This window comes from Echiichthys vipera, assembly GCF_963691815.1.
Source record: "Echiichthys vipera genome assembly, chromosome: 1".
In the NCBI taxonomy this organism is placed as follows: domain Eukaryota; kingdom Metazoa; phylum Chordata; class Actinopteri; order Perciformes; family Trachinidae; genus Echiichthys; species Echiichthys vipera.
In genome coordinates, this window is record NC_139826.1 from 22,112,845 (window position 1) to 22,138,436 (window position 25,592).

General features: G+C 39.3%; 2 protein-coding genes across 2 annotated transcripts in view; both read right to left on the bottom strand.

The window, feature by feature from the left end:
- Nucleotides 1–188: 188 nt before the first annotated feature.
- Nucleotides 189–2,163, bottom strand: uraha (urate (5-hydroxyiso-) hydrolase a; the record flags this gene model as incomplete). The annotated part of the gene is made up of 4 exons (XM_083916597.1): nucleotides 189–278; nucleotides 510–645; nucleotides 1,186–1,325; nucleotides 2,110–2,163. 4 exons carry the CDS (start codon nucleotides 2,161–2,163, stop codon nucleotides 189–191), a joined length of 420 nt encoding a protein of 139 aa, XP_083772723.1.
- A 2,262-nt stretch (nucleotides 2,164–4,425) lies between these two features.
- The window catches only part of LOC310959159 (uncharacterized protein), a 36,053-nt gene continuing 14,886 nt past the window's right edge, over nucleotides 4,426–25,592 (bottom strand). The window contains exons 3-7 of the mRNA XM_083930407.1: nucleotides 13,099–13,149; nucleotides 8,455–8,621; nucleotides 7,253–7,366; nucleotides 5,971–6,128; nucleotides 4,426–5,586 (exon numbers count right to left, since the gene is read on the bottom strand). Of these exons, the coding sequence (XP_083786533.1) occupies nucleotides 5,548–5,586; nucleotides 5,971–6,128; nucleotides 7,253–7,366; nucleotides 8,455–8,621; nucleotides 13,099–13,149 (529 nt within the window). The 3' untranslated portion in view covers nucleotides 4,426–5,547. The remainder of the gene's footprint in view (nucleotides 5,587–5,970; nucleotides 6,129–7,252; nucleotides 7,367–8,454; nucleotides 8,622–13,098; nucleotides 13,150–25,592) is intronic.

The window sequence follows — 25,592 nt, forward strand, 5'->3', positions numbered from 1 at the left end:
GATTTAACAGTAGGCTGGTAATACACAATAACCTTTATTTATTCATCACTTATTTAACATCACTGTTCAAATGGAAGAATCGTCAAGTGGAGCATTGTGTCTTATCCATAGACACTTCAGCTGGTGCTGAGATAAATGTTCTTGGTGGAGTTGATAGATGGAGGTAGCCTCAGGAGGTTCATCACACTCTAGCTCCCTCTGTACGTACTGTAAGAGAAACGACTCAGGAGCAGAGGGACGTGGTACTTTTGACCTGGGTCATTTATAGTGAAGACAATCTGCAACAAAACACCAAATATGAAAGAGATTCACAATTTCAAGTACGACTGACTGTCAGGATTGTTAACTGCATCACATTCATATTATAGGTTAAATGAGGATACAAATCCACTGATCTAGGCTATACATAAATATGGTAACAACACAAGCAAGTGAAGCAGCATTATGCCTGAGAATGAAAGCTGAGGATGTTAACATGTCAACATATAACATTTTAATCCTTTCCTCACCTCAACATATGGGTAAAAGCAGGTCTCTCCCATACTCTCCCAGTACTGAGCAGTCTCAAAGCGCATTCTATACACACCAGAGGTAAACGTGTCTTTTGTGATGAGTCCTGGACAACGTCCATCAGCATTTGTGATCCTGTTGAGACAAAATATGATTTTAAGGTCCCATATCATGCCTATTGTGAGGTTCATACTGGGGTTCTATTACATGCTTTAATGTACAAAAAAGAGATTTTTATGAAAAACAATTTTCTCATACTGTCTGTCTGAATATACCTTTATTCACCATGTCTGAAATGTTCTGTTTTAGCATGTCTCTTTAAGCTCCCCTCCCCCAAAAAATGCAGTCCGCCCTGATTGGTCCTTATCTTCTGCATCTGCGCTCTACCCTAAGGGAGTCCTGGCACAGTTTCTGAATAGTGGTTGTGTGTGTTTCTCTGTGGATTGAGCTTTTTTATATTTTCATAGCATTTATATAGCATCTCGCCTTTTTTAAAAATAATAAAAATAAAAACAGAGATGGAAATCTCACTTTTTACAATATGGGACCTTTAAGACTTATGAATGAAAATACACATTGTCCAGTGTTCTTATTTGACATTTTCCTGTGATCATAGTATACTTTGTAATTATGTGTGTGTTATTTTGCTCATGGCTGTTGTCTGCAGGTTTTTACCCTGAGGTAATCAAACTCCAGGTATTGGTGGAAGGGTCTTGTCGATAGAGACTGAGGGGCATCCCAGAGCCAGGGACACCCATTGCAATGTTCAGCACATGGGTGGTCAGGGGACTTGCAGGGCCTGCCATCTCTGTGATCTACAGAACAAGGAGGTCAGACTTTGAATTGATTTGCCTAAATCTGACAAAATCACATTAGACCACAATATTAAAAATGACTTAAATACTTTTTTTTGACTACCAGCAAAAGAAAATGAATACAGACCTTGTCTTAAAGAAACATTGTTCACATGTTTTTAATTATATTTGGCAGTTTATTCCAACTTGACAAAATAAACGGTTTCACAGCCCATCTTACATGTCTGTAGGACAGTTCTATCAAAGTTTTAGTGGAAATGTTGCATACAGGAGTGTTTTGATGTATATATGGCTTTAATACTTTGCTTTCTGCTTTGTTCGTCAGTAATGGAAAGTTAAAGGGAAAACCTTCAAATATGGACCAGAGAACAATAATGCATTCATAAGTTGATTGATTGATTGATATATTTAAACAATATATGTGAGTTATTTTGAGGGAAAATCCTTCTTCGAGAACACCACAGATAACCAAGATCATTTCTGTTTTATGCAAATTAATGGTTTTGTCTGTCATCTATTGAAATTGGAAATGTATAAATTCTTAGGATAATCAAATACATAACAATATAGTTAATCGAGAGAATAGGTGTCTATAATATTTATTTTGACTGATAAATAGAAACCCTAGATATAGTATTTTTGCATTCCACATTTGAACAATTAGTAAATCAAATGTTGTTTTTAAAACACAAAATCTCTCCTCAGCCACATAATTCATGTGGTTGCTACAAAATATAGTACATATTTAATAAATAACACTTTACAAATACATTTTGGGGCTTACCTTATATTCAGGGAAAATGTGACCCTTGAGTTGCTGTAGCCTGTATACACTCATGTGCACTGCTGAATAAAATCCAAACCGGGTCAGCAGTTTTAACCAAAAAAATTTAATTCTATCGTTTATCAAACAGCATCAGATGTCTGTCACATTGTCCTCATGTGGTTCTGCACATTGACCTATTCAGCATGACACTCAGTGCACATGTGCTTATCTCTTTGTCAACAGAAGACCGGTTATGCAAGAGCTCCTTTCGTCACACTTTGCTTTCAGCCCTTTAAGATTTGTGGATATGGAAGATCAAAATGCCTGTTCAAAGGCAGAGTCACATGCAGCAGCGTAATAATTGGAATGAAAAGGAACATAGTCCTTTTTTTTAATTTTCTGACAGTGGTATGTTTGACTGCCGGGTTTAATGAACCCTAAATACACAACCTATAATCCACTGACAGTCATGTTGTGTCATACCTCCTCTCGCCCCTCCACCTGCACCCCATCTCTAATTTGAATCAAATTCAAACCAGAGTGTTCAATGTAATATTTTCAGATATGACAGATATTTTGGAGCTAAATAATAAGCACAGTTATGTAAACACATTAAGCTGCTCCCCTACTGAAAGCGTTGCTGTGACTCCCTGTTATCCTGACCCACTGAACTTGGAAATAAGATACTGCTTTTGATCCCAAGACGACCTGTAGCCGTACGAGCATGAAGAAAAATGACAAAAACTTTGAGCATGACAGAAAATGATCTGGCATTTAGGCCATGTTGCCAATCTTGAATTAGACTGTAGTATTTTTTTCTTCTCAGGAACAACTGTCAAAAATATCTGTGACATGAACTAAGACAGTTCACGTGTAAATCCTGTAAACACAGCTATTCCCGGAGCTTTCTACCATAACGTATTGACTTTATCAGCAAATAGAACTTTCTCGGGTTCAGACCGTTTGTCATCAGTAAAAAAACGAATCTCAACGATTAAATTTCCAATTTTGTTGTTGGTCAATCATATGAAAACTTTCTATCATGGCCTGTTTTTACTTAATTCTTTACTAATTTATTAATCAATTCAATGTCCTTTCAAATCAATTATCTATATTTACCATGTAATTACAGTATTTGGCCACACACACACACACACACACACACACACACACACACACACACACACACACACACACACACACACACACACACACACACACACACACACACACACACACACACACACACACACACACACACACACACACACACACACACACACACACACACATCTTAAACTCTGCACGTAGAGTCTGCTCACAATTGATTTTGTTTTATAATGGACCACATAAAAACAACCATTTTCTCCACGTGGCCTTAGTATCTGAGTTATTAACTCTGTCAGTCTGTCTCTTCCTCACTCATTCGTCTGTCTTATGCTAAGATGGCTTTTCAGAGAAACAGCTGGTGCTGAAATTTGAAATAATAATAATAATAATAGAGTCGTAAGTCAACAGGATACTCTTTGCTGTTAAAGAGAGTAACCAATTTAGAGGATTATTCTCCAATATTTTCTTTTTTTCCCTTCTTTTCTTTTCAATGAGTGCCTGCAAAATGTCTCTTAATCTGTTTTGATCAGGCTGTCATGTTGTTGAAGGAGTTTTGATTCCCATCAGCAATGGACAGCTTGCTCTGAGATGTAACCGCTGCATGAGTCTGAGTCTGTAGTGTTGATGGAATTAGGATTTAGGATTTTATTCTACATCAGCTACTCTTCCTGGGATTCACACAAAACATAATGAAAGATAAGACACTTCATCCTTAACCAGGCACACGGCAGCCCTCAAAAAACACACAGTATTGATGTTAATGTACACTATACCTGGTGGTCCACTTTGACTGCCAGCAGGCAAGATGATATTTACCATGATCAGCTTTCTTTTGTTCTGTATGGTCTAGGTATGACGAACACAATTATCATATGATTCATACACTTCTGATTTGAAGTGGTCCAGTTTTGCAGCAGTACTCTCGACATTTCATGATTACATCATTTATCAATTAAAGACAACTAAACTTCACATTAAATCCATTTTCTTCTTCCAAATGTTTGTTTCTGTTTCAATTTTTCTTTTGTGTCTGTCCCGGTCTCTCAGAATAAAAACACACTCCCATGTACTGTGTTTATACTCAATATGAAAATACTTTTACTACTGTGACAATGAGTGTTTCCGCTCGGCTTATCTGAAGAATGCAAACAAACACATGTAACACCATAGTAATACCATAAATGTTTTCTCTTAAAAAAACACATGAGAAGTCCTAAAGCAAGGTTAAAATCAGACAATTCTACAATTACAGAAAGGTTTACAGTAATACACATTATTACACACTGACCTGGGCTTTTGCATGTCTTAAAAGTGCCAAATACATGGTGGAAGAGATATGTAACATTCCTCTAATACATTTAAAATAGAGAAAAGGCTGTAGCATCCTGATACTTACAAGCGGAAAAACAACCAGTATGATCAGTGTGACTTTTCAATCCCTTAAATATTACAGTGACTTACTTTGACTAGCTAAATTCTGATATTTTAGAAGTATACTATAAAGTATATAATAAAGAGAAAAGGTAAGTTGATCATCAACAAAAAGCCTTCTTGAAAGATCAGATTTGAGAATGTACAGATCTCTTTTGCTTTTACAACTCAGAATACTTTACGATCCAAAAAAGGTTTTCATTTTACAATACATGCACACAATACTCCAGTTATACCCTTATTATGAAAATACCAATATCGGAGTAAGATGGTTTATAACTGCCTAGGCTTCATTAATATCCCTGGTTCTATATTGTTTGTACATCATCTAATTCAAGATACAAGAATTTTGCTCTGGTGAGACAGCAGAAACATTGTAGCGCCTTTAGGAGGAACATGTGACACATAAATTATTATATGTGCAGTCTGATACTGACATGAGCTGCCTGGGTCAAAAGAAGGCTTTTAATGTGGGCACGATTAATTGTTGAGCTACTTACGGTTTTAATCAGAGAACCCTGTTGTCTCATTTGGATTAATACTGCAGTATTTGGATTAATACTGTAATATTTGGTTAGTGCAAACAATAGGAATGCCTGCTTAGGCCGGATTATGAAAACTTAAATTGGCCACCTTGCTTCCAGTTGTCCTTTATAATTACTTTCTCCCTCTCACTCTCTCAGTCTGACATTCTGATGTGCATGTACTTGGTGTGTATAAATAATCTCTGTCAGATTCAGTTTGACTTTTAAGTATGGTCACACAAGCTGCTGTGATATGATTAAATTGTATTGTTTTATCATCGTTATTGTGTTGGAGGGAAGTTGAGCGTCTGGTATGTTGGCTCCGCGGTTTTGTTCTCTTCCTCCATGTTTGGCACTAAATCCACGTCTTCTGTCGTCTCATGTTCCCCCATCATATTTCCTCCTCAGGGTCAGAGCTGTGGTTGCTCATCTGTGACAAGCAGACAGACAAAGACGAAACAGTGAGAGACAAAGCAAAGAGACATTTTATTGAACTGCAAGCTCATAATGACAAAGTAAAATTGAATGGTGCTGTCTAAATTAATTTCATGGTAGTGATTCTCAGCAGTCGTTTCATGTCCAATCACAGGACAGGAACACATCTAGTCTGTGTAATTTTTGAAGTCAAATTAAATAACATAATTGGCAATTCATTTAAAATTCAAATCTGGTCTCTCGATTTTTTCCATTGACCTTTGCCATGAATCTCAACAGCATCATGAAGTAAGGACAATAGAAACAAGTGGGACGGCCCTCGCTGATGCACTTTTTAGACATCCATTAACAAATGCACACAGACTTCAGGTGCATTTACCGTGTGATGGTCATCATCAGGCTCCCTCGGGTCAGGTTTCTCCCTGTGGATTCGATGGCGGGAACTGGGAGGAGAGAGGGAGCATAGGGAGTGCTCTGGGCTGCTGGCAGACAGAGCGTACGGTGAGCCAGCTGGACTGTCCTCTCTCAGGGGAGACCCTAGGACACAGGGATAAACAAATGCACGCATGGAGCTCAGGTGTGGAGCTGTAGGCCCTGTTTATTATGGACTGTGAAGAAAATACATGTTTTTCTGTGGGTCAAAGACAAAAACGTTGGTGCTCTCCCACTCTCTTTACTAGAAGACAGGCAGAAAGCAAGAGTGGGAGTGACAGAATGAAGGACGGATGAGGAGATAGCGAGGGGGAAGCGTGAGACTGTGGAGCTAGATAATGAAGGACAGGCGAATCAAGTAGAGCAAGAGATAAATTAATATGAAGATGAGAGCTATCAATCGCCCAAGGTCGTTCAAAGTAGATAGAACACACATGCACGCACACTTTCCTGAAGGTGTGCCGCTACAGGACACATTCTCTTTTTAGTATACTGTCTGTATATTCAGCCTGATCTTATAATAATGACTTCTAGGTTCATATAGTGTACTGTATCAGCTACTGTTGCATATGCTCAGAGGAGGGTGGATAACAGCGAATGATTTGTGTAAAAATGTGTTTCAGTATACAATCAGTTTAATTAAGATTCCAGTAAAAAATAATTTCCTTCAAGGATAATAAAGCTTTGTCCTGTTCCTTCCCTGGGCTGTCGCTCTTGTTGGCAAGCGCAGTAAATGTGTCAAACTTCCACATGAGGGCAGCAGCTCTTCCCTCCAACGCAAACACTCTGCTGTTGTTCTCACTCTTACATTTGTCTGTTTTCTGACGCTTCATCAATCAGTTCCTTCAACTACACTGTTTGTTCAGCATGTTCCACAATTTGCTCACAGCCATAAATCCAGACAGAAGCACTCCAGTTGATATCGGTCTTGATTCAACTTTTTTTTTTTTTTTTTTAATTCCTGACTGGAGGGAAATAATTGATTTGTCAGGTAAAATAGGAGTGGCACTGGTTGTGCAGTGCATTCCCATCTCCCAGTTTCCCCCCAAAGGACAGAACCTGAATCATTTTGATTGGGGTTGTGACTTGTGGAGCTAATCAAGCAGAAATCTGAAAGTGGCATATAACAAGAGAGTCCACCTTAAAATGTTTTTGATGTGCGGATAGATTATCTATCATTCGATCTTGCACCTACCTGCCTCCACTGTCTTTGTGAATGAGTGTCTCACCTTTGTGGTCGTTCCTCTGTGTGTCCATCCTGTCGAGACTGTCAAGCAGCCCATCGATCTGCGTCTTTATCAGAGTCAGCTCCTTTTTAATCACCTGCAACTCCTCCATGCCCACTGCAGGGAGGAAGAGAGTGAGAACGTAAAGGACAGTGAAAAATCACACTACCTGAAAATCTCATCAGGGAGAGCTTTTAAGGAATATTAAGATATTTTTTGAAAGGGACTTGTTTGCTTTCTTGCAGAAAGTTGGATGAGAAGATTGATAGCCTACCGCTCGCATGTCTGTACAGGAAATATGAAGCAACCCCCAGCAGGTGGTTATCTTAGCTTAGCATAAAGATTGGAAACAGAAGAAGAAGAAGAAGATGATGAAGACGACATACTTTATTGATTCCTGAGGGGACATTACATTTCGGAAAAAGCTAGTGAGGGCCTTATCCAAAGAAAACAGCATCCACATCTAAAGCTCACCAACTCTTATTCTATCCTGTTTGTTTAATCAGTGCAAAAACCGGGGTGTAAAAACAGACTGTAAACTAGGCACGGCGACTTCCTGCGGTCTTGTCGTAAATGTGGGGTTGCCAGGCAACCACCAGAGAGGGACCAGCTTAGGAACCTAACAAAAACCCCTGTAAAACCTTAACCTGTCGTTTTTAAATTTCAGTGTGTATCCAGATTTAACAAGATATAATGTGTTAATTAAAATGAAATCAAAATGTATGAGCTTTAGAGGTGCTGGTAGGTGGATTTCTTTTTAACCTTTTGACAAGCCAAGGCTATCTGTTTCCCCCTGCTTCAAGTCTGAGCTAGCTGGCTGATGTCTGTGGCTTCATACGATCCAATACAGATATACTGTATGAGAGTGGCATTGATCTCAACTCTCTGCAAGAAAGAAAATAACTAAGCATATTTTTCAAAATGTTAAACTATTATTGTTAACTAACTATTAAAAAGTGATTATGAAAAAGTGCATGCAAAGCAAACCTCCTTGGGTATTTTATGTCAAAACAGTGCATGCTGGCTTTATCTTTGATGTTACGAAGTACTTTGGCAACATGTGCAGCATATATTGTCTGTGAGAAAGGATCCGAAGCAGAAGTTTTACTGATCCGGCTTTATATCTAATATTTATTTCAAACATTATAAATCTGCAGCATCTAATGCAACCTTTTTTTGTGGCTTATTCCGTTAACATTACTCACACTTAGCTGTGGTTGGAGTGGAGTGGGCTCTGGAGCTTTTGGAATGGGTTCTGTCTCGACTGCGTCTGTGCCCAGAGGAGTAGGAAGAGGAACGGGGTCGCTTGGCCAGACTGGGTCCCAGGGGCAGAGGAGACAGGGATGCCGGCACACGCTGATAGTCATACACCCTAGAAATTTTAGTAGATACAATTTTAGAACAACTAATTGCATGCAGCAGGTTTGATGAGGATTTGCAGGATTTCATGCATTTTTTTGTGTTTGAAATCATGATTAAAGAGAGTCTATTCACAAGAATGAGGATGGAGTTTCAATTTGAGACTGTATTTCATTCAGCTCCAGGTGCTTGTGTTTAAGAAAAACTTTTTAAAACTTTTGCTTCACTCAAAAAGAGAATGTTGTAGAAAATATGTTTATATTTCTTAAAATAAGACAGAGAGAAAATAAGAGAAAAGTATTGTTTTGGTATGAGTATTGGAACTCAGGTATTGTATTCACACACATATTGAAAAATGTGAATCCCAGCCCTAGCAGACAAACAAGCAAACAAGAGGGCAATACAAGCTAGAAAAAAAGAGGTAATTATGGAAAGATGTGACAATGAAGAAAGGCATCTGTTCATGCATCTCATAGATAAATATGGATATTTCAATTCTATGTTCTTTTGTCTTTTACTTTCTGTCTTTCTTACTCTGCTGTTGCCTCCTCCCTGTGGACAGCTCCATGTCTCTATCTGTCACTGAATGTAATTGGTTCTGTCAGGGCCAATCAATAGCTCCCCGCCAGGCTGGTAGTGCTGGTGACAGGGGGTGTGTCACAGTCAAACTGTAGAGTCCTTACAGAAACCACACTGTGTGTTTGCACATGTGTGCTTGTGTGTGTTTCAATAGAAATAGAGATGATGCTGTGATTGAAGCAGAAAGTGATTTGACCATGGACCTAATGACCAGGTGAAACACAGCTACATTTTCAAGACCAATCCAATCTATGAATGATGTTTTTTTTAATGTAATTGTAGCATTGAGAGAGAGATTTGGCTCAAAAACAACCAAGAAGTATAGCCAGGGTTTCTACTGTGTTCACCAAACTAAATTCAGGGCTTTTAAAATCTTTCTAATACCACACAGAATAAAATATAATGTCTTCTTTACGGTCATACTGACATAGGGCCTCTATAGGATTGATCTATATGATATATAACGATCTATTAATTGACATTTGGGTAATTCTTTGAGTACTTCTCAGCCGTTTATTTAAAACAATAATTCTTAGTATAATTAATCAATTATTGTGGCTTGGGTTATAATTTAAATATAATGAATTAATGGAACTTTTTACAAAAGTGGCCACATGTCAATAATGAAATGATGAGCTTCCTAGCTACTGTAGCTAGCGGTAGTGACAGTATTTGCTTATGACTTGCTGTGTACACACAATGTATAATGTCTGCTGGCAGCCTGCGACTACACACACACACACACACAAAAAGCTAGGAATAATTGCACTCTCCAAATTAAAATCAAAATCTTAAATTAAATGCAAGACTTTAAGACCTTTATGAGGGAACTGAATTGAGTGCTTTTAAGACCTGTAGATAAAGTCTTGAGTATTTTGATCAACTCAATCTAGTAGCAATCTGGAAATATGTGGATGGACGACTGTCTGAGCACAGTCTAAATGCTTTCTGCAAAGCCACGAGAGAGAAAAGCTCTCCTGCTGTTTGTCACCAGCCAGCAACAGAGAGGCAAGCTGTCAGCTCCAAGGACTTGGAGCTAGACGCTAATGTAGATTTACTGATTGAGCTGTTAGCCAGTCATTCAGACGCAGCCCAACTTCCTGAAAATGTTCTTTGCTGTTTTCTGTTCTGTTATATTCTCTGAAGCCTCTCTACTTGATACTGATATTTCTGCACTGACTGTGTTCTTTGCCCATCCACAGTACACACACAGACACACGCGCATCACAATGTCACATAAGGATGAAGTGTATTAGGCAACCATAAGTGTGTGGGATTAGAAGCTTTGAGCATTGTCCATGGGGAGACGCAGAGACCAAAGACTTATGGGAGTTTAAAGTCCTTTAGAGCAGTTTGCAGGGGCAGATAGACAATGTGTTGTTACACCGGCTTTGAAGTGTCATCTCAGAGAATGGAAGCTCAGACAATGAGAGACTGTAGACGAGTGAGGATTACAGAAAAGTGTGTAAGTGTGTGTGTGAGAGGGAGTGTTTGTCTCTATGGATTAGACCCCACACGGAAAGCAGCTTTGTCAGCTCGAACTGTTATCTGCTTGTTGAAAGACACTTTTCTATCGTGTTTGCACATGAGGACAGCGGACAAAAAACGTAATTTCTTTCTTTCCCACATATTCCACAAAACAACAAAAACACACACACACACACACACACACACACACACACACACACACACACACACACACACACACACACACACACACACACACACACACACACACACACACACACACACACACACACACACACACACAGCTGTCAGTAGTGCTAGCCAGCAGCGTGGGGAATAATCATGCACTGTGTTAAAAACAAATTGAAAATCAGTGGTGAGTGTTTCCCCTTGAGCTACGGCAGAAAAATGCAGAGCAAGGCAAACCAAATGCAAAAAAAAAAAAACTAAACAAAGATAAGATGAAGTTAATACTCAGAGCAACTGAGCATCGATATGTGCGAGAAACGAACTGGAATGACGTGTGTTTTGTGTGTTTGTGTGAGTGTGTGTGTGTAATATGTGACTGCTTTCTTTTATTCAGATGTGCTGAGTGTATGGAGTGTCTATGAGTGAGGCCTAAGGGATGTAGAAAGGTCCCTGTGCAATTTCAGTGAAGGACCAATAATAAAGAGCTACGCTGAGCGGAGCTTAATCTAAATACCTCATTTACCTAACCACTGCACTTAAGTGTACACTGCACAAAAATGTATTATGCAGGGACATACAAAGGTAAACACACACTGCAAACTAACCGAGTAATCAGTTCCAAACAATACACTCAGTTTCAGGGTTTTTATGGGCCATTATGTAACATAATGTATGATTGTTGTCAACCTGTTCTGGCAGCTGGTAGGAGGTGCTAATTGAAGCTGTAACCTGTGATATTTTCGCAACAGAGACTTTCATGTTTGACAGTGATTTTCAGTTTCGTCTTCACAGCTTGAAATATGCAGCTTTAAGCCCCTTTCACACTTGCACTGCAAACCCAACATAATATATATTTTACCCGACGTGTCTGTATGAAAGAACACAAATATTTAATCCCTGAGTGAGCCCATGTGTGAATACAGTCACTCATTCCCTGGTGTATTCACAGAGTTTGAATAGATGTGTTGATGACATTTATATCATGCGTCAGCCAACAGTGGAGAAAAACAAACCTCCGATGGTGAAGAAGGGTGCTTTACACATAAATGGCAATGAAAATGTCTAACTGGAAAGACAATGAGATTTGAGAACTTCTGTAAGTGAGGGCCGACACCAAAATCATCAGACAAATTCAAAAAACGGCAAGGGACTATGTTTGAGACCAAACTAAGAACTGGCTCCGTTGGTAAGATGTCCTCCCATCTGCTGGTCTGTCAAGGCGCCATCCACCCCTCGCCTAAATTAAATATTTACAGTAAACAAGAATGCATTTGACACGGAGAGTCTCCTGTTGTGTGTTGAAAGAGAAACTCCGGACTATCTCCAGACCTGAATCTCCTGACATTGTGTGGGGTTCATATGTGAAAACAGCTTTAGTCTGCTATAAATGCCTGAGTTGTTGTAGTCAATCAAAAGAGAAGGGTTTCTTTCTTACCAATAATGTCTCATCCTGAACATTTTGCATATAATTATAATAGTCTTTAGGTTTCATTTTATAACACACGCTGATGTGAAATGAACAGAGTGCTTACTGGATCATTTGTATTGATTTACAACACTAGTAAATGTCTCACATTGCCAGACCTTTCATCACAGTGGTGAGCTAGAGAAAAGTCTGACTGCATCGCTGATCATTCTGAGATAGGGTCGAAAAAAATGTTCTGGCTTGCATTCTTTTAACCAATCATAATTGTCTTAGATGACACTAAGCCTCGGGTGAAGCCACGATGCTCTTGCAAAATAGATTGCTGAGATTGCGGAAGGGGAGGAGAATAAAAACCATCTGAAACAGGTGGCAAATGGCATGCTATGCCAACAGTCCACACATCTTGTACTAAGGTTATTTAGAGCTACAGGTATATTTTGCTATAAATGCTTAATGTATTGCCTCTCAATATAGAAACCTCTTAATCTTTACATGGATAAACCATTAATCAAATTATATAACTAAGTATGCTAAACACAGAGTCGTGTAATAAGAAGACCACACATCACAAAACCACAATCTGGGTGTCTTCACTGAAACTGGCGTCTGAGATGTGTGTGAGATGAGGGAGCTCCTGGCTGGGTAGTAACAGGCCACATTGTAAGCAAAGACTGACTGACAACTGTGTGGCAGACTGGTGATGGGGAGTGAAGACTGTTGGAGACAGCAAGGATGAGAATCCACTTTAGCCTCTTCCTTTAGACTGCTGTGACACACAGACAAGCAATAAGGTGTGTGAGCTGCCATGCGTATAGCTTTCTGACAGTACCTGTCATAGTAGTCCTCGTGGTAGCTGTCATAGTCCAGGTCGAACTCAGATCTGCAGGAGAGATGGAGAAAGAGACAGAGGAGGTGGTTAGTAAATTATTTGTCAAAAATTGCATGATGCGCTTTTACTGGAGCGATCACACATTTCACTTAACAAACTGTAAGCTTGGTTGATGTGTCAGTGTGCGAATGCCTGTGAGTCTAGTCAGAGTTATATGGCACAATCACTTCATCTGGAAAGAATGCAGTGTTCATGATCTCCAGCCAGCTAGAAAAGACATCGGATTTGCTGCAGCATCCAACGTGGAAAATCCATAGAAATTGTCCTCTGCGCCAGCTGTACCACACTGAACATCAAATGTGGGCTTAGTGAGGCAAGCAGGGAGGCAGGGGAGTGATGTGACATGTTACTTATATGGGCTGGTAGCTGGAGTGTACCTGTAGAACAGACCGAAGCAAGTGGAGGACAGAAAAGTGACACTAAGCCAGAGTGAGATGACATTCTGGTGTGTCAGACCTCAGCCTTCCTCCCTAATCCGCACACAGTCGCTAATAATCCCTCCATGTTTCTCACCTTCCCTCGGTCTCATTTATCTGTCGTGCATTCTCTTTGCTTAAACTGACCTCACTCTCTCCATTTCTCTCTCAATCCGTCTCGCACTTCAATTCAATTCTACAGCTTGTGTTTTTTTTTTAAATCATGAAATAAGCAAATACATGACACAAAAGAAGATTTATAATTGTTATATTATGCTATAATGATTGACAGCTGTGATTGACTAGCGATTGGTCAGGTGGGTGTATGGGCTTCAATGCTGCCTGGTCACTAATGCATAGACTCTGGTTGCCAAATTACAACATCTTTATATGGGATATTTTGGCTTCACTTTTGTACAGTGGAAGGAAGTGGAGACGCATCTTAGTCTAACGTGTAGAGCTGTATCATGCAGTGGATATGCAAAAAATTAGGACTACTACTCAAATCAGCATTAGCCGATTTTTAGGGCCACTTGGGGGCTGTGGAAACAAGTTGTGATGACAAAATTGACATATCATCCCCTTTAAAGTTGGACATCCAACACCGAGCAGCATCACTCATAGCTCTATTTTTGGTCTCTACCAACTCCTGAGGGACATATCTGTCTTTAGCTGTTAAATGCTCCATATGTGTTCAACAGCTCGTCTCTATCAGCAGGTAGTACAATGGTGTTTTAGAGCTTTTTTGTTAAAAGTAGTTGCCTGCTGCAGCCAAAAACAATGCTGGTGAAAGTGGTGAGAACGAAGAACCAAGCAGTAAAACTGAGGGCCACAAAAATCAAAATCAGATCAAGTAATAGGCTTTTTCTCTATGAGTTTGTCATGAAGAGTGAGCCAGCTCACATACATGACTGTTTAGATCCATGGTAATACAAAATATTGTTTAGAGTCGCTTTAAATTAAGCAAATGAGGGGAAAAAAGCATATAAAGACGCTGAGATCCAAACCTTACCTGGATCTACCAATAATGATTATGATCATTATTAATTATATAGCCATTTTAATACTTTGACTTCATGTTATTATTAATTATTATATAAAAATAATGTAAATTAAGTTAACTTACTTCACCTCATTATATCAGGAAAAGATAGCCATGTTTAATTTCCAATTAGTCCAGTTAAAGTTCCAGAAATGAACACGTTTATAAGGATGTGTTCCCAACTAAGGACAACATAAAGATAAAAAAAACACTACTATATAATTTGTACTACTTGGTCTCTGACAGATTTTAGAGTGACTTGTTACCATATATTCATGCAGTATATATATAAAACATATTTTGGGAAGCTAACACGTGCACAGTCCTCACCATCTGCTCATCTGTTGAACAGGGAGACAGTGATTCTCTTGGTTGTTGTCATGCAGCTCATCTCAAAGACAGAATGTTTATTTGTACGACAGGGTAAACAGCAGGGGACTAAACTGAATACTTCTCCACATTCAATATGTACAAATATACACGGACAAACATCACCAGGCTGTGAGAAGCAGTGATGTGCTCGTATGAGGGTCTCTGAAGTGTAGACTTATTTTGGAGGGGACCGTAATCATGACTCCTCCGGAGTCAGAGCTCAGGAGGCAGGAAACATCAAAATAATTCAGAGCTCATGTCTGAGCTGCGTGCCAAAAATGTAAGGCCTAATTTCAATTCTAATTTAAAGCCTGTCCTCTGGTATCATAGTTGTTTTAGCTCATTTAGTGTTGATTGTTATACATTTGTGGACAGAAAAAGAGGCAAAAGGACAGGTGGAACAGAAACACCACAGCTCCTCTCCCTCACTTAGGGGGGACTAAGCTGCTGTTCCCTTACTGTTTGTTTCTTTCACATAAGTATTCACTACTTTACCTTCATCGTTGTAGTGTTCAGGGCTCTGTGGCAGACAGGGTCATTATAGTTTGTTGAAAAATACATTTTTGTAAAGACTTTTTTATTATCTTAAGCTTTAATTCTTTTCTGGCGTCTTATCTGTTGTCATTTCATACATTGGATGTTTTTTCTATAGTTCTTAATATCTAAATTTTCTATCATAATCACTTAAAATGTAGTCATTGTCAATCAATGATGATACATTTTTACATATGTTCTCTATTAATGTTAAATTATACACTCTATTAATGAAATATTTAAATAAACAATGAAGAATTCTGTACAACAAATGTAAACAGTATAGATCAATTAATTTAATTCAAACACTAAATGTGGAATAATCCATATTTTGTCATGACGATCAGGTTTTTAACACCCTCACCATGGTGCAGTGATGATAAGACAGAAACAGGTATTTTCTTATGAAGGTAAATCTGTGACAGCACAGCATAACCCATTTAGACTGTAATTACATCTCAAGTGAGTAGCCAAGTGCTTGGGTCACTGTGTGTGAGCGGGCGGAAGCGAGGCGAGGGAGAGAGGGAGAGAGAGAGACAGAGGAAGAGAGAGTGAGAGAGAGAGAGAGAGAGACTGAGAGAGAGAGAGATCGAGAGAGAGAGAGAGAGAGAGAGAGAGAGAGAGAGAGAGAGAGAGAGAGAGAGAGAGAGAGAGAGAGCAGATGGACAGCAGGGTCACCAAAGGCTAATTAATTTCTTTTCATAATTTCTCAAGTGCCAAAGCAATCCATTAGACATGGCTGGCTATAAATCATCTGAGCTTTAGCGTGCCTGTCTGGCTATGTTTTTTGTGTGTGAGTGTGTGTGAGTGTGTGTGTGTGTGTGTGTGTGTGTGTGTGTGTGTGTGCATTAGCCAAAGACGAGTTGCTTTTTGTGAACATTTTGTGAGTATCCCAGAGATCTCCTCCAACCCACTCAACACCCGCTGAAGGCAGAAAACAATCTGTTTCACCGCAGCTGAATCTATATGGGAGTAGGTGTGTGTGTGTATGTGTGTATATGTGTGTGTGTGTGTGTGTGTGAGATGAATTATTAGACATGTAGTTCAATTGGCTAAGAGCCTTGACAGATGCAATTTAAATCAAGCTGACAATGAATCAAAGTGACATTTTATGTGAGATTCTTGTTTTCTTGATTGTGGTGACATCTTTGGTGATAAATAATCAAGGCTGTGTTTTTTGTCCTGCACTTCTTTTACAAATTATAAATTCTTTGTTATCCGACTGGACAGTCAAAACAATGTTGAAGTTAATACAGTTTTAATACTAATTATGGTAAAATAATAGCATAATGTCAGCTCTTGATTGAAAGTAACAGAGATAAAATAGTACATAATAGTACACTACAAACATTCTATCATCACTGACAAGGTGGTCTCAACGAAAAACAATCATTAGGCCAATTATTATAGACATGGAGCACTATAACACAGACCTGCAGTTGGACAACATATCGAAATAGCAGCAGTTGAGTTTAGGCCCAACCTGAACAAGTTACTGAGTAGATGGTACCTAAAAATAGCAAAAATCTGGTGAAGAGCCACGCTTTCATTAATATTTAGTACCTTTTGTTGAGTTCTGAATTAGAGACTGTCCCTTTTTTTCCTTTGCAGTAGCTCAGAAAATAATTTATTTTTATTGAAGTACATTATGTTCTTACAGACGCATGGCTAAATGAAATCTGGTGTGCATGGAGATATACTCACACAATCCACATAGGCAATGTGTGCACTAAATACAAATTACCACTATTTTATTTAATTCGTTATGCATAGTAGAAAGATTTGTAAAGCACGCCTTTTGCAAAAGAAAGAAGGAATTAGATCCACACCTATTATGTGCTCCCTCCTCCCACCTCCTGAAAGTGTAATGGCCATTAATTCACATTTCAATTCAGAATTAGGTGAAGGCCAGGCATGTTTCATGACTCTCTTCTGCTCCTTTGAGAATACAAATTTAGGAATGCATGTTTAGTTAAATAATGATAGGTGCAGATCCTGGAAGACTAGGACTAAGCGGTCTTAAAAAAACAGAGGGGTTGTGGTTTTGCAAATTATAGCAGTGTATTTCTAAATCAGTTCTGCAGGGTTTCTGAAGCAGACTGTGATGAATGATCTAAATGTCCAGATCATAAAAAAGAGAGAGTTTTGAATTCATGACTATAAATAGCCATTAAGTGTAGAATTAAGTGAATCACCATAATCCAGAACTGGTTATGTTTCTGGACAAAAAGTCTATGTTTATTACAATTAAAGCCTAATTTGAACATGTCTGATCTCAGCAACAACCAGGATTATTTCATTCATCTTACACTGATGTTATGGCTAATTGAATAAAATGAGCATCACAGGATATAATGGCATCGTCAGCATACAGATTTATTTGGAGATTCTAACCCTGTTTTTAGGTTAATTCTATGCTATGCTATGCTATGCTATGCTATGCTATGCTATACAAATTCACTTTATTATTACTACTTCTTTTTCTACTACTAGTACTACTATTATTAAATCAAGCACAAAAGAGACAAAATAATTTAGACAAGAGACGAGAAAAATGTTGGTAGTTTCAGCAATTCCCCAAAACTACAATATGTCCAGTTATGTTCAAGTAGATGTAGGAATGATGACTCCTGACCATCAGGAACAAAAAAGGAAATAGTGTGACATGGTTTAGAGCCACAACTTGGTAGAGGGAGGACATCGAGATGGGTGGATGGATGGATGGACGGATGGGTCAACAAAACATTAGTTTCCTACGACAACTGGCATTGAATTATTTTAACCATGACTGCAATTGTTTTCCCCCTGAACTTAACTGAGTGGTTATTATGGTCCCCTAACCTTGACAAAGTAGTCAAGCTGTGAACACAATAAGTTGTTTTAGTGCCCAGACCTAAACTAACCTTAGCCCTAGCACCGTAGTCAGATCATACAATTGTTCCATTTCTGAAATTGTGATTTGGAAGGCACTGACAAACAACGTCATGCTCCTATATGTGTCATTTTGGTTGGACAATCAATGAATTTGTTATTTATTTTTGAAAGACTTAATGAATCAGAAACAAATATCCAAGGCATTGGGGGTAAAGAAAATGTGAACTTTCTTTACTAGGACCCGAAAACTTGCCCTTCAACATGGCCCCCTTATCCTGAGTAATAGTAAAATATGAGAGAAACATAACAAAGCAGAACAATCGAGAGACAACATATTGGAATACAACCCACATCTACACAGAGAGACTGACAACAGCATGCAGTCATGAAGAAATTAGATTACTGTGTGTAAAATCCGTGCAGTGGGATTTTTCTCCTTGCCCCGTCAAAAATTTAGAAAACTACATTGTGTTCACAGATTGAGAATTACGGAAAAGACAGAGTGAGAGAATGAGAAGAAAGAGAAACCAAGGGATGTTAAGGGTGAGTTTGATCAAGATGGGAGCAGAGACGCTTTGATGGGGGAGGAGCGGAAGATGAAGGGAGTGCTGGCAGCTCAGACACTCTCAAAGGACAGACTGAGCTAATCTACTCCCTCTCTCCCTTTCTTTCAATCACTGTCGCTGTTATTCTCTCCAGTTTTACTCACATTCACAATTTCTTTCTCTGGGTCTCTCATTTTTACTGTAAAATGCACAAGTGATGCTTCAGATATGCCTACCTGCATCCAACACACACATGATAATGAATATATAAATATGTGCACACATACGCAGATGATTATAACAACCAAACAATATATTATTTCTGATGGATTCTTACCAAATATGTCATTTGAACACCACATAGATACATACACTAATATTTGCTCAGGGAGCTGAGCACCTTTTCTGTTACTGTTCTGATACTGTTTTAAAACGTGTTACTACACTACACTTTACCTTTAATATCTCTGGTTCCATTGGCAGCAATATTGCAAATCAATGCGCAAGACTGCTTTATGTCAATATTGGATTTACAGAATTTTTTTAATGAAGTTCCTTGATTTTCCCATCTGACATTAATTAATATTCCCATCTAGTTATTTTATCTATAATGTCAATATTGCAGTAAAAATACCTACACCATTATAGAGGATTAAATCCATATTGCCAACTACTATACTCAGACACACTGCTTTTTCAACTTGTCTTGAGAGTAAATCAACAATTGACAAAGAGCATCTTTATTATTATATCCTGAGATCCTACTTAAACATGCAGCGATCACACACTCTGCTGCTTTAATCAATGGTGTGTGCAGGACAGCAGCCGATCAATAACACATTACCATGTAATCGGCTCCGTGACATCCATTACTGCTCGGCCCACTGGCCTGCATCAATTGGATATACTATATGTACTGCAGCATGGTGATCTACACCTACAGGCCGGAGCATGAGAGGTGCTAGAGTAATGGCAACTACAGTAGCTCATAAATGTATATCCTACATGCATCAAGGTTAATTTATAGGCCGGGAGATAAATAGAGGTACACTCATCCTTCCTCACTTTAGTTTAAGTAGCCCTGAATGGCTGACAGCCCTTTGATTGCAGTCACATTGTCAGAAACAGGAACGGAAGAGCAGTGCATTGATGGCGAGGGGCTGGGGAGTGCTGCTGCATCAAGGCATTGGATAGGTGCCAGAACTAGAGCATAGCAGGCAATACATATCAGACAAAATACATGCATCAGGGAATGAGGAGACTCAGTAAAGAATGTCCCACTGGAGAAAGATTTGTTCCTTATTTGGTCCATTTGTCAATCAGAATGCATCCCTCTTGCCCCCTCATTTGTGCACTCTTCTGTGGTAAGCTAACAGTCAAATGGCAGGAGAACGGAGCTACTGTGCGTAAAAGCTCTCCAACAATAGCAGATAAAGTGGAGAGGACGGAGAGTGAAAAAGGTTGGAGTGGAGCGTTTGTTAAAGAGACAAGGAGGATGGGTACAAAGAGAGGAATGAGTCAGATTCTCCTACAGCTGTCAGGGTGTGGACATTCCTGACCGATGCAGCGTGCTTGTAGGATCAGCCGTGGCAGCAACGAGGCGGGGTGCAGCATGGCATGGTTACTGTTAGCCAAAGAATGTCAGAGTTGGAAATAATGAGCGAGTACCATGAATCAGTCTGTGTTTTTAGCTTCATTACCATAGACTGTATATAATATGGACGTCCAAAGAGATGATGCGAAGCTCAATGTGGGTGGCGCCGGCTGTCACATCCACAGTAACTAACTAACTAACTCCCCACTCTTATCCAAAAATGGGCAAAGAGGTAAAGCGTGGATGGAGCTGAGGCGGGCCGAATGAAGCCTACTGTCTATGTACATAGTGCCTACTGCCACATGTGTTGGCACCCATCTGTTACGAAAAGTGGTCAAGCTCTTAGTCATGCATAACTTTAAGCCTTAATATAATTGGGGTAAGTATAGAGATCAAAACTGTTTTTTTTCTGTTGTAGACAGATGTGTAAAGTTAGGTTTTTGCAACTTGAACATAACCAGAGAACAGTGACACTGAACTAGAGCAGTTCGCCTCACACATTCATACAAAAGTATATGCATATCATTAACAGACAGATGAGATGTTAACCAGCCCTCATTTCCTCTCACTCTCTCATGAGCTCCAACAACAAGCTTTAATTCAAAAGAACCTTTTCCAAATGGGTTAAAAAAGAAAAAAAAATTGCATCATTTCCTCATTTTGTTATGCGTTGAGTTGTGTTCAGATTGTGCTCAAGTCATGCAAAAAAACTGGACTCATCCCTCCAAACACTCTGCCTCCAGGAGGATTAGGCCGGATTGTCGCTACTGAGAGCTCGAAAATGGACAGTTTCATTGCATATTGTAGATCGATGTGTGTAAAATGGCCAAATTTGACAAAATGCTGACTTGGCAAGAATTCATTGCAGCATGTATTTGCTATTTGATTATTTTATATATATAATCAACTGATGAATTAAAAAACTACTGCAGCATGACCTTAAATGACCCTGGACTGTCCAAACAAAACGTTAGAAATCTAATCTGCCTTTCAAATCAGGAGGTCTTACAGGTGTTTACTGTGATTAAAAGCCAAAAGAGCTTTTATATTAATTACTCATTTAGGACTCTTGCAAGACAGAATATGAATACATTAATAATACAGTAGTTGTTTTGTTATCACACTTATAATCCACTTTGATCAGGCTCTACACTTCATCTCTGTTTGATACAGAAATAGAAAACAGGTCTAAAAATAAGATTACAGAAACAAAACTCCGATGTCTGGATTTAAATCACTAGACATACGGTATAATCTGTGTGTGTGTGTGTGTGTGTGTGTGTGTGTGTGTGTGTGTGTGTGTGTGTGTGTGTGTGTGTGTGTGTGTGTGTGTGTGAGGGCTGTGGTGATATTATGTGGGTGTACGTATGTCTGCACACCATAAATACATGTATATGCAGATAAGTTTGGGTATAGCTCAGTGCATATGCGCTGTAAAAACCCCCTCAGTAGTGACAATGCGGCCTAATCCTCCTAGAGGCAGAGTGTTTGGAGGGATGAGTCCAGTTCTTCTGCATCGCTTGAGCACAATCTGAACACAACTCAACGCATTACAAAATAAAGAAATTATGCAACTACTTGGAAAAGGTTCTTTTGAATTAAAGCTTGTTGTTGGAGCTCATGAGAGAGTGAGAGGAAATGAGGGCTGGTTAACATCTCATCTGCCTGTTAATGATATGCATATACTTTTGTATGATTGTGTGAGGCGTCTCTCCAGGAGGGCCAACTGCTTTAGTTCAGTGTCATTCATCAAAAGCTCAAGGTCTCGCTGGGAGCAGTAATTGGAAATTTCAGAGTTCAGGTTATTTAGTGCTAATTAGCAGCATTACACAGCAGTAAGTTGACAAGCGACTGCAGGGCACACCCATTACCCGTAAAGAGCTTGAGATATCAAGGCACTTCTTCTAACAGGGGCGGCTATCCCCGTCAGAAACCGACTTAGAGCACAAAGTTAAAAGGTTACCCGGGCTGCCTGGAGTAATTAATCCTTTCAGCCTTTTTCAACTCTGTCAAGCCCCTGGATCGTTTCCGTGTCCTGAACGATGCTGTTGTCCTGAAATTATTGAAGAATTAAAAGCTAAAAGTCACGTCAGCTCAACTACATGAAGGGCAAAGCAACATGGTTCCTCTGAGCTAAAATTAACTTCTGTGCTAGCTACCAAAAGAAATAAAAAAGACAAGATGCTGACATAGAAATATCTGAGCGTATGTGTGTGTGTGTGTGTGTGTGTGTGTGTGTGTGTGTGTGTGTGTGTGTGTGTGTGTGTGTGTGTGTGTGTGTGTGTGTGTGTGTGTGTAGCAGTGTCTAGTTAGACTTTGTCATCCAGCCACAGAGCAAACAAATCCAGATCCCTCCTCGGACAGCACGAGAGGATCTGAATATTTGAGGGCTATTTAGGACAAATAATAAGCTGCCATTCAGAAAGCCCCTCAGAAGAGCTGTCTGTTGTTTTAACTGTGATTGACAGCACTGACATTTACTGAGTCAACCTCAGACTGCGGTCTGCAATACTCACTGGACAAAAATTTAACCACAGCTAACATTAGCTGCTAGGCTAACTCAACAGCCTGCCTGCATCTGCCTCACACTTGTTAGAGATTGGAAGAGAAATCCAAAGTGAAGAGACCGGGATGTGTTAAAGGACGTGCACACCTTTAAGACATTGTGTTTGCACAGCTCAGACAAAAACTGGTACTGCAGAAAAGGAGCCATTAGCAGAAGTTTAAGGAAATCTAAGAGAAATGCAGCAGAACTAAATGCTCACTGTTTCAAGTTTTCTCAAGGACAAAGTAGAAAATCATAATTATTATAAAACTTTACAGATAGTGAATATGATCATGCATGCACATTTAGCGATATACACAGCAAGACAACACAAATTTGTCAACCATAAGATATGTTTTCATTCAGTTTATATCATGCTTTATTATTTATTATCTGGGTTTATTAGGTCATTATGGACAATCATTGACAAGTACTGTGTGATGGTACAGGACTATAACTTTATCAGATTCATGATGGATAGATGGATAAAAAAAAGTCTAAACATCAATGCAGAACCAGAGATATCGTCTTGAAAACACATTTTCTTCCTTTTCAAAACCTGACGTACAATACATTTCCTACAGACGTTTGGTAAATTCACTTTCCAGATTCACTTTCAAACTTTCAGACTCATGCGATGCTGAATCGAGTGACATCACTTGAGGACATTTATCAGACTTCACACAGATCCCTCTGCAGCCACAAAGTGCTTTATACAACATTGTTCTACCTAAAAACAGACTCTGAACGGGATTCCCCTTTAACAATTTCTCAACAATACATTGATATCATGTTATAAATTCACATACACCATGATATAGGAGATTCCATCCATACTGCCCACCTACACAGTATGTATTAGTGATGGTTGAAGATAGTGGTAAAAGAATAGGTCACTTTTTGTACAGCAGGCTCATAAAAGCAGGACAACTGCAGGTATTACTCATAACTCATGGCTCGACAATGGCTCATTCTATTCAAGTATCCCAGTAAGTCATGACCATGTGACAGTGAGCCAGCATTCACAACAAACCTTTTACACAGCAGCAGCACTCTGCTTGTCACAGCAGAAAAACCACAGGTTTAAGTGATAATATTAGTAACGACTACATTTCATTTAGGTGAACTATCATTGTCATGGGTCACTGGGACATTTGATGCTTGTTATTAAAGCAAATTAATTTCCTTCAGTGGACTGCAACTGTACTTTCTTTGTATTTTATACCTGTCTTGTTCTATTTAGCTTGTTTTATTGTCTATTCTGTTTAATTGTTTTTTTTTAATGTTTCCTGTAAAGTACTTTGAATTGCCTTGTTGCTGAAATGTGCTAGAGAAACAAACCTGCCTTGCCTTGCTTTGCGGTAAGTCAAAATGTCTGCTGTAAGAAAATAATAATGTCATATGTAATAAAACATCATGATGGGTGTGTAAGTGTGGTCTTTGAAGAGCATTTGTCAGTAGGTATCACAGGTTAGACTGAAAGAATGAATTCATGAGTGTATAGCACAGTAAAGCTGAAGGGATGTGATTTTGAGGTGTGTGTGTGTGTGTGTGTGTGTGTGTGTGTGTGTGTGTGTGTGTGTGTGTGTGTGTGTGTGTGTGTGTGTGTGTGTGTGTGTGTGTGTGTGTGTGTGTGTGTGTGTGTGTGTGTGTGTGTGTGTTTGTGCATGTGTGTGCCCCTTGTGGAGGTCAAAGGTCAAAAAAAGGTCTGGCTTGTTTTTGCTGAAGCATTCATTTTCATAAGTTGGTGCTTTTGCAGTGGGAACTGTGGCAGAGGAAGACCAAGCCACCACAGGGTGTCCACTTAATGGTCCGTCTTTAAATCAGCATCTGTCTTAGTACCATGGCGATTGATTTTGCAGAGCTGCTGGTTTCCCCCTCCTATGGGATGGAGGGTTTTTTTTTCATAAGAAACTATTTATATTAAATTCACTAATGCTTACATGCAGCTTTCTGAGAGAGTGACATTCATTATTTGGTATTGTGAGTGAATGCATACGTGTGTGTCCTGACTCCTTAGGGTCAATGATATTCTGTAGTACCACTTGGGACGTGCAAGCACTTGTACTCACACACTCACCCTTTTTTATATACGCACACACTCTACTGCTAACCCCCATTACCCCTCTGTGCTGACAGAGAGCTTTTCCAATGCAGCCCACAGAAAAGGCTCTCCTGCTGCCTCCCAATCGCTGACATGCTCAAAGACGCCCCTTACCTCCTCCTCACTCTCTTTCACTGCGCCCCCTCAGTCTTTTCCCTTCTCTGTGTCTTTCTGCAGCTCTTTTTGTGTCATTAAATCTAATGTTGAGTATGTGTGTTTCTCTGTAAAAGTGCTGTCGGCGACAAGAAGTTAAAAAAAAAAACACTGCCATCCTTTTAGAAATGTGAATGGGATACTGGCCACTAGACAGTAATAACAGGCCACTGGAATCTCCAACAGTTGCCTAATATCAGCAGCCAATTAGCTCATAACTTTATGAATATGCAAGTCCAGTGTGCTTGGGAAGCT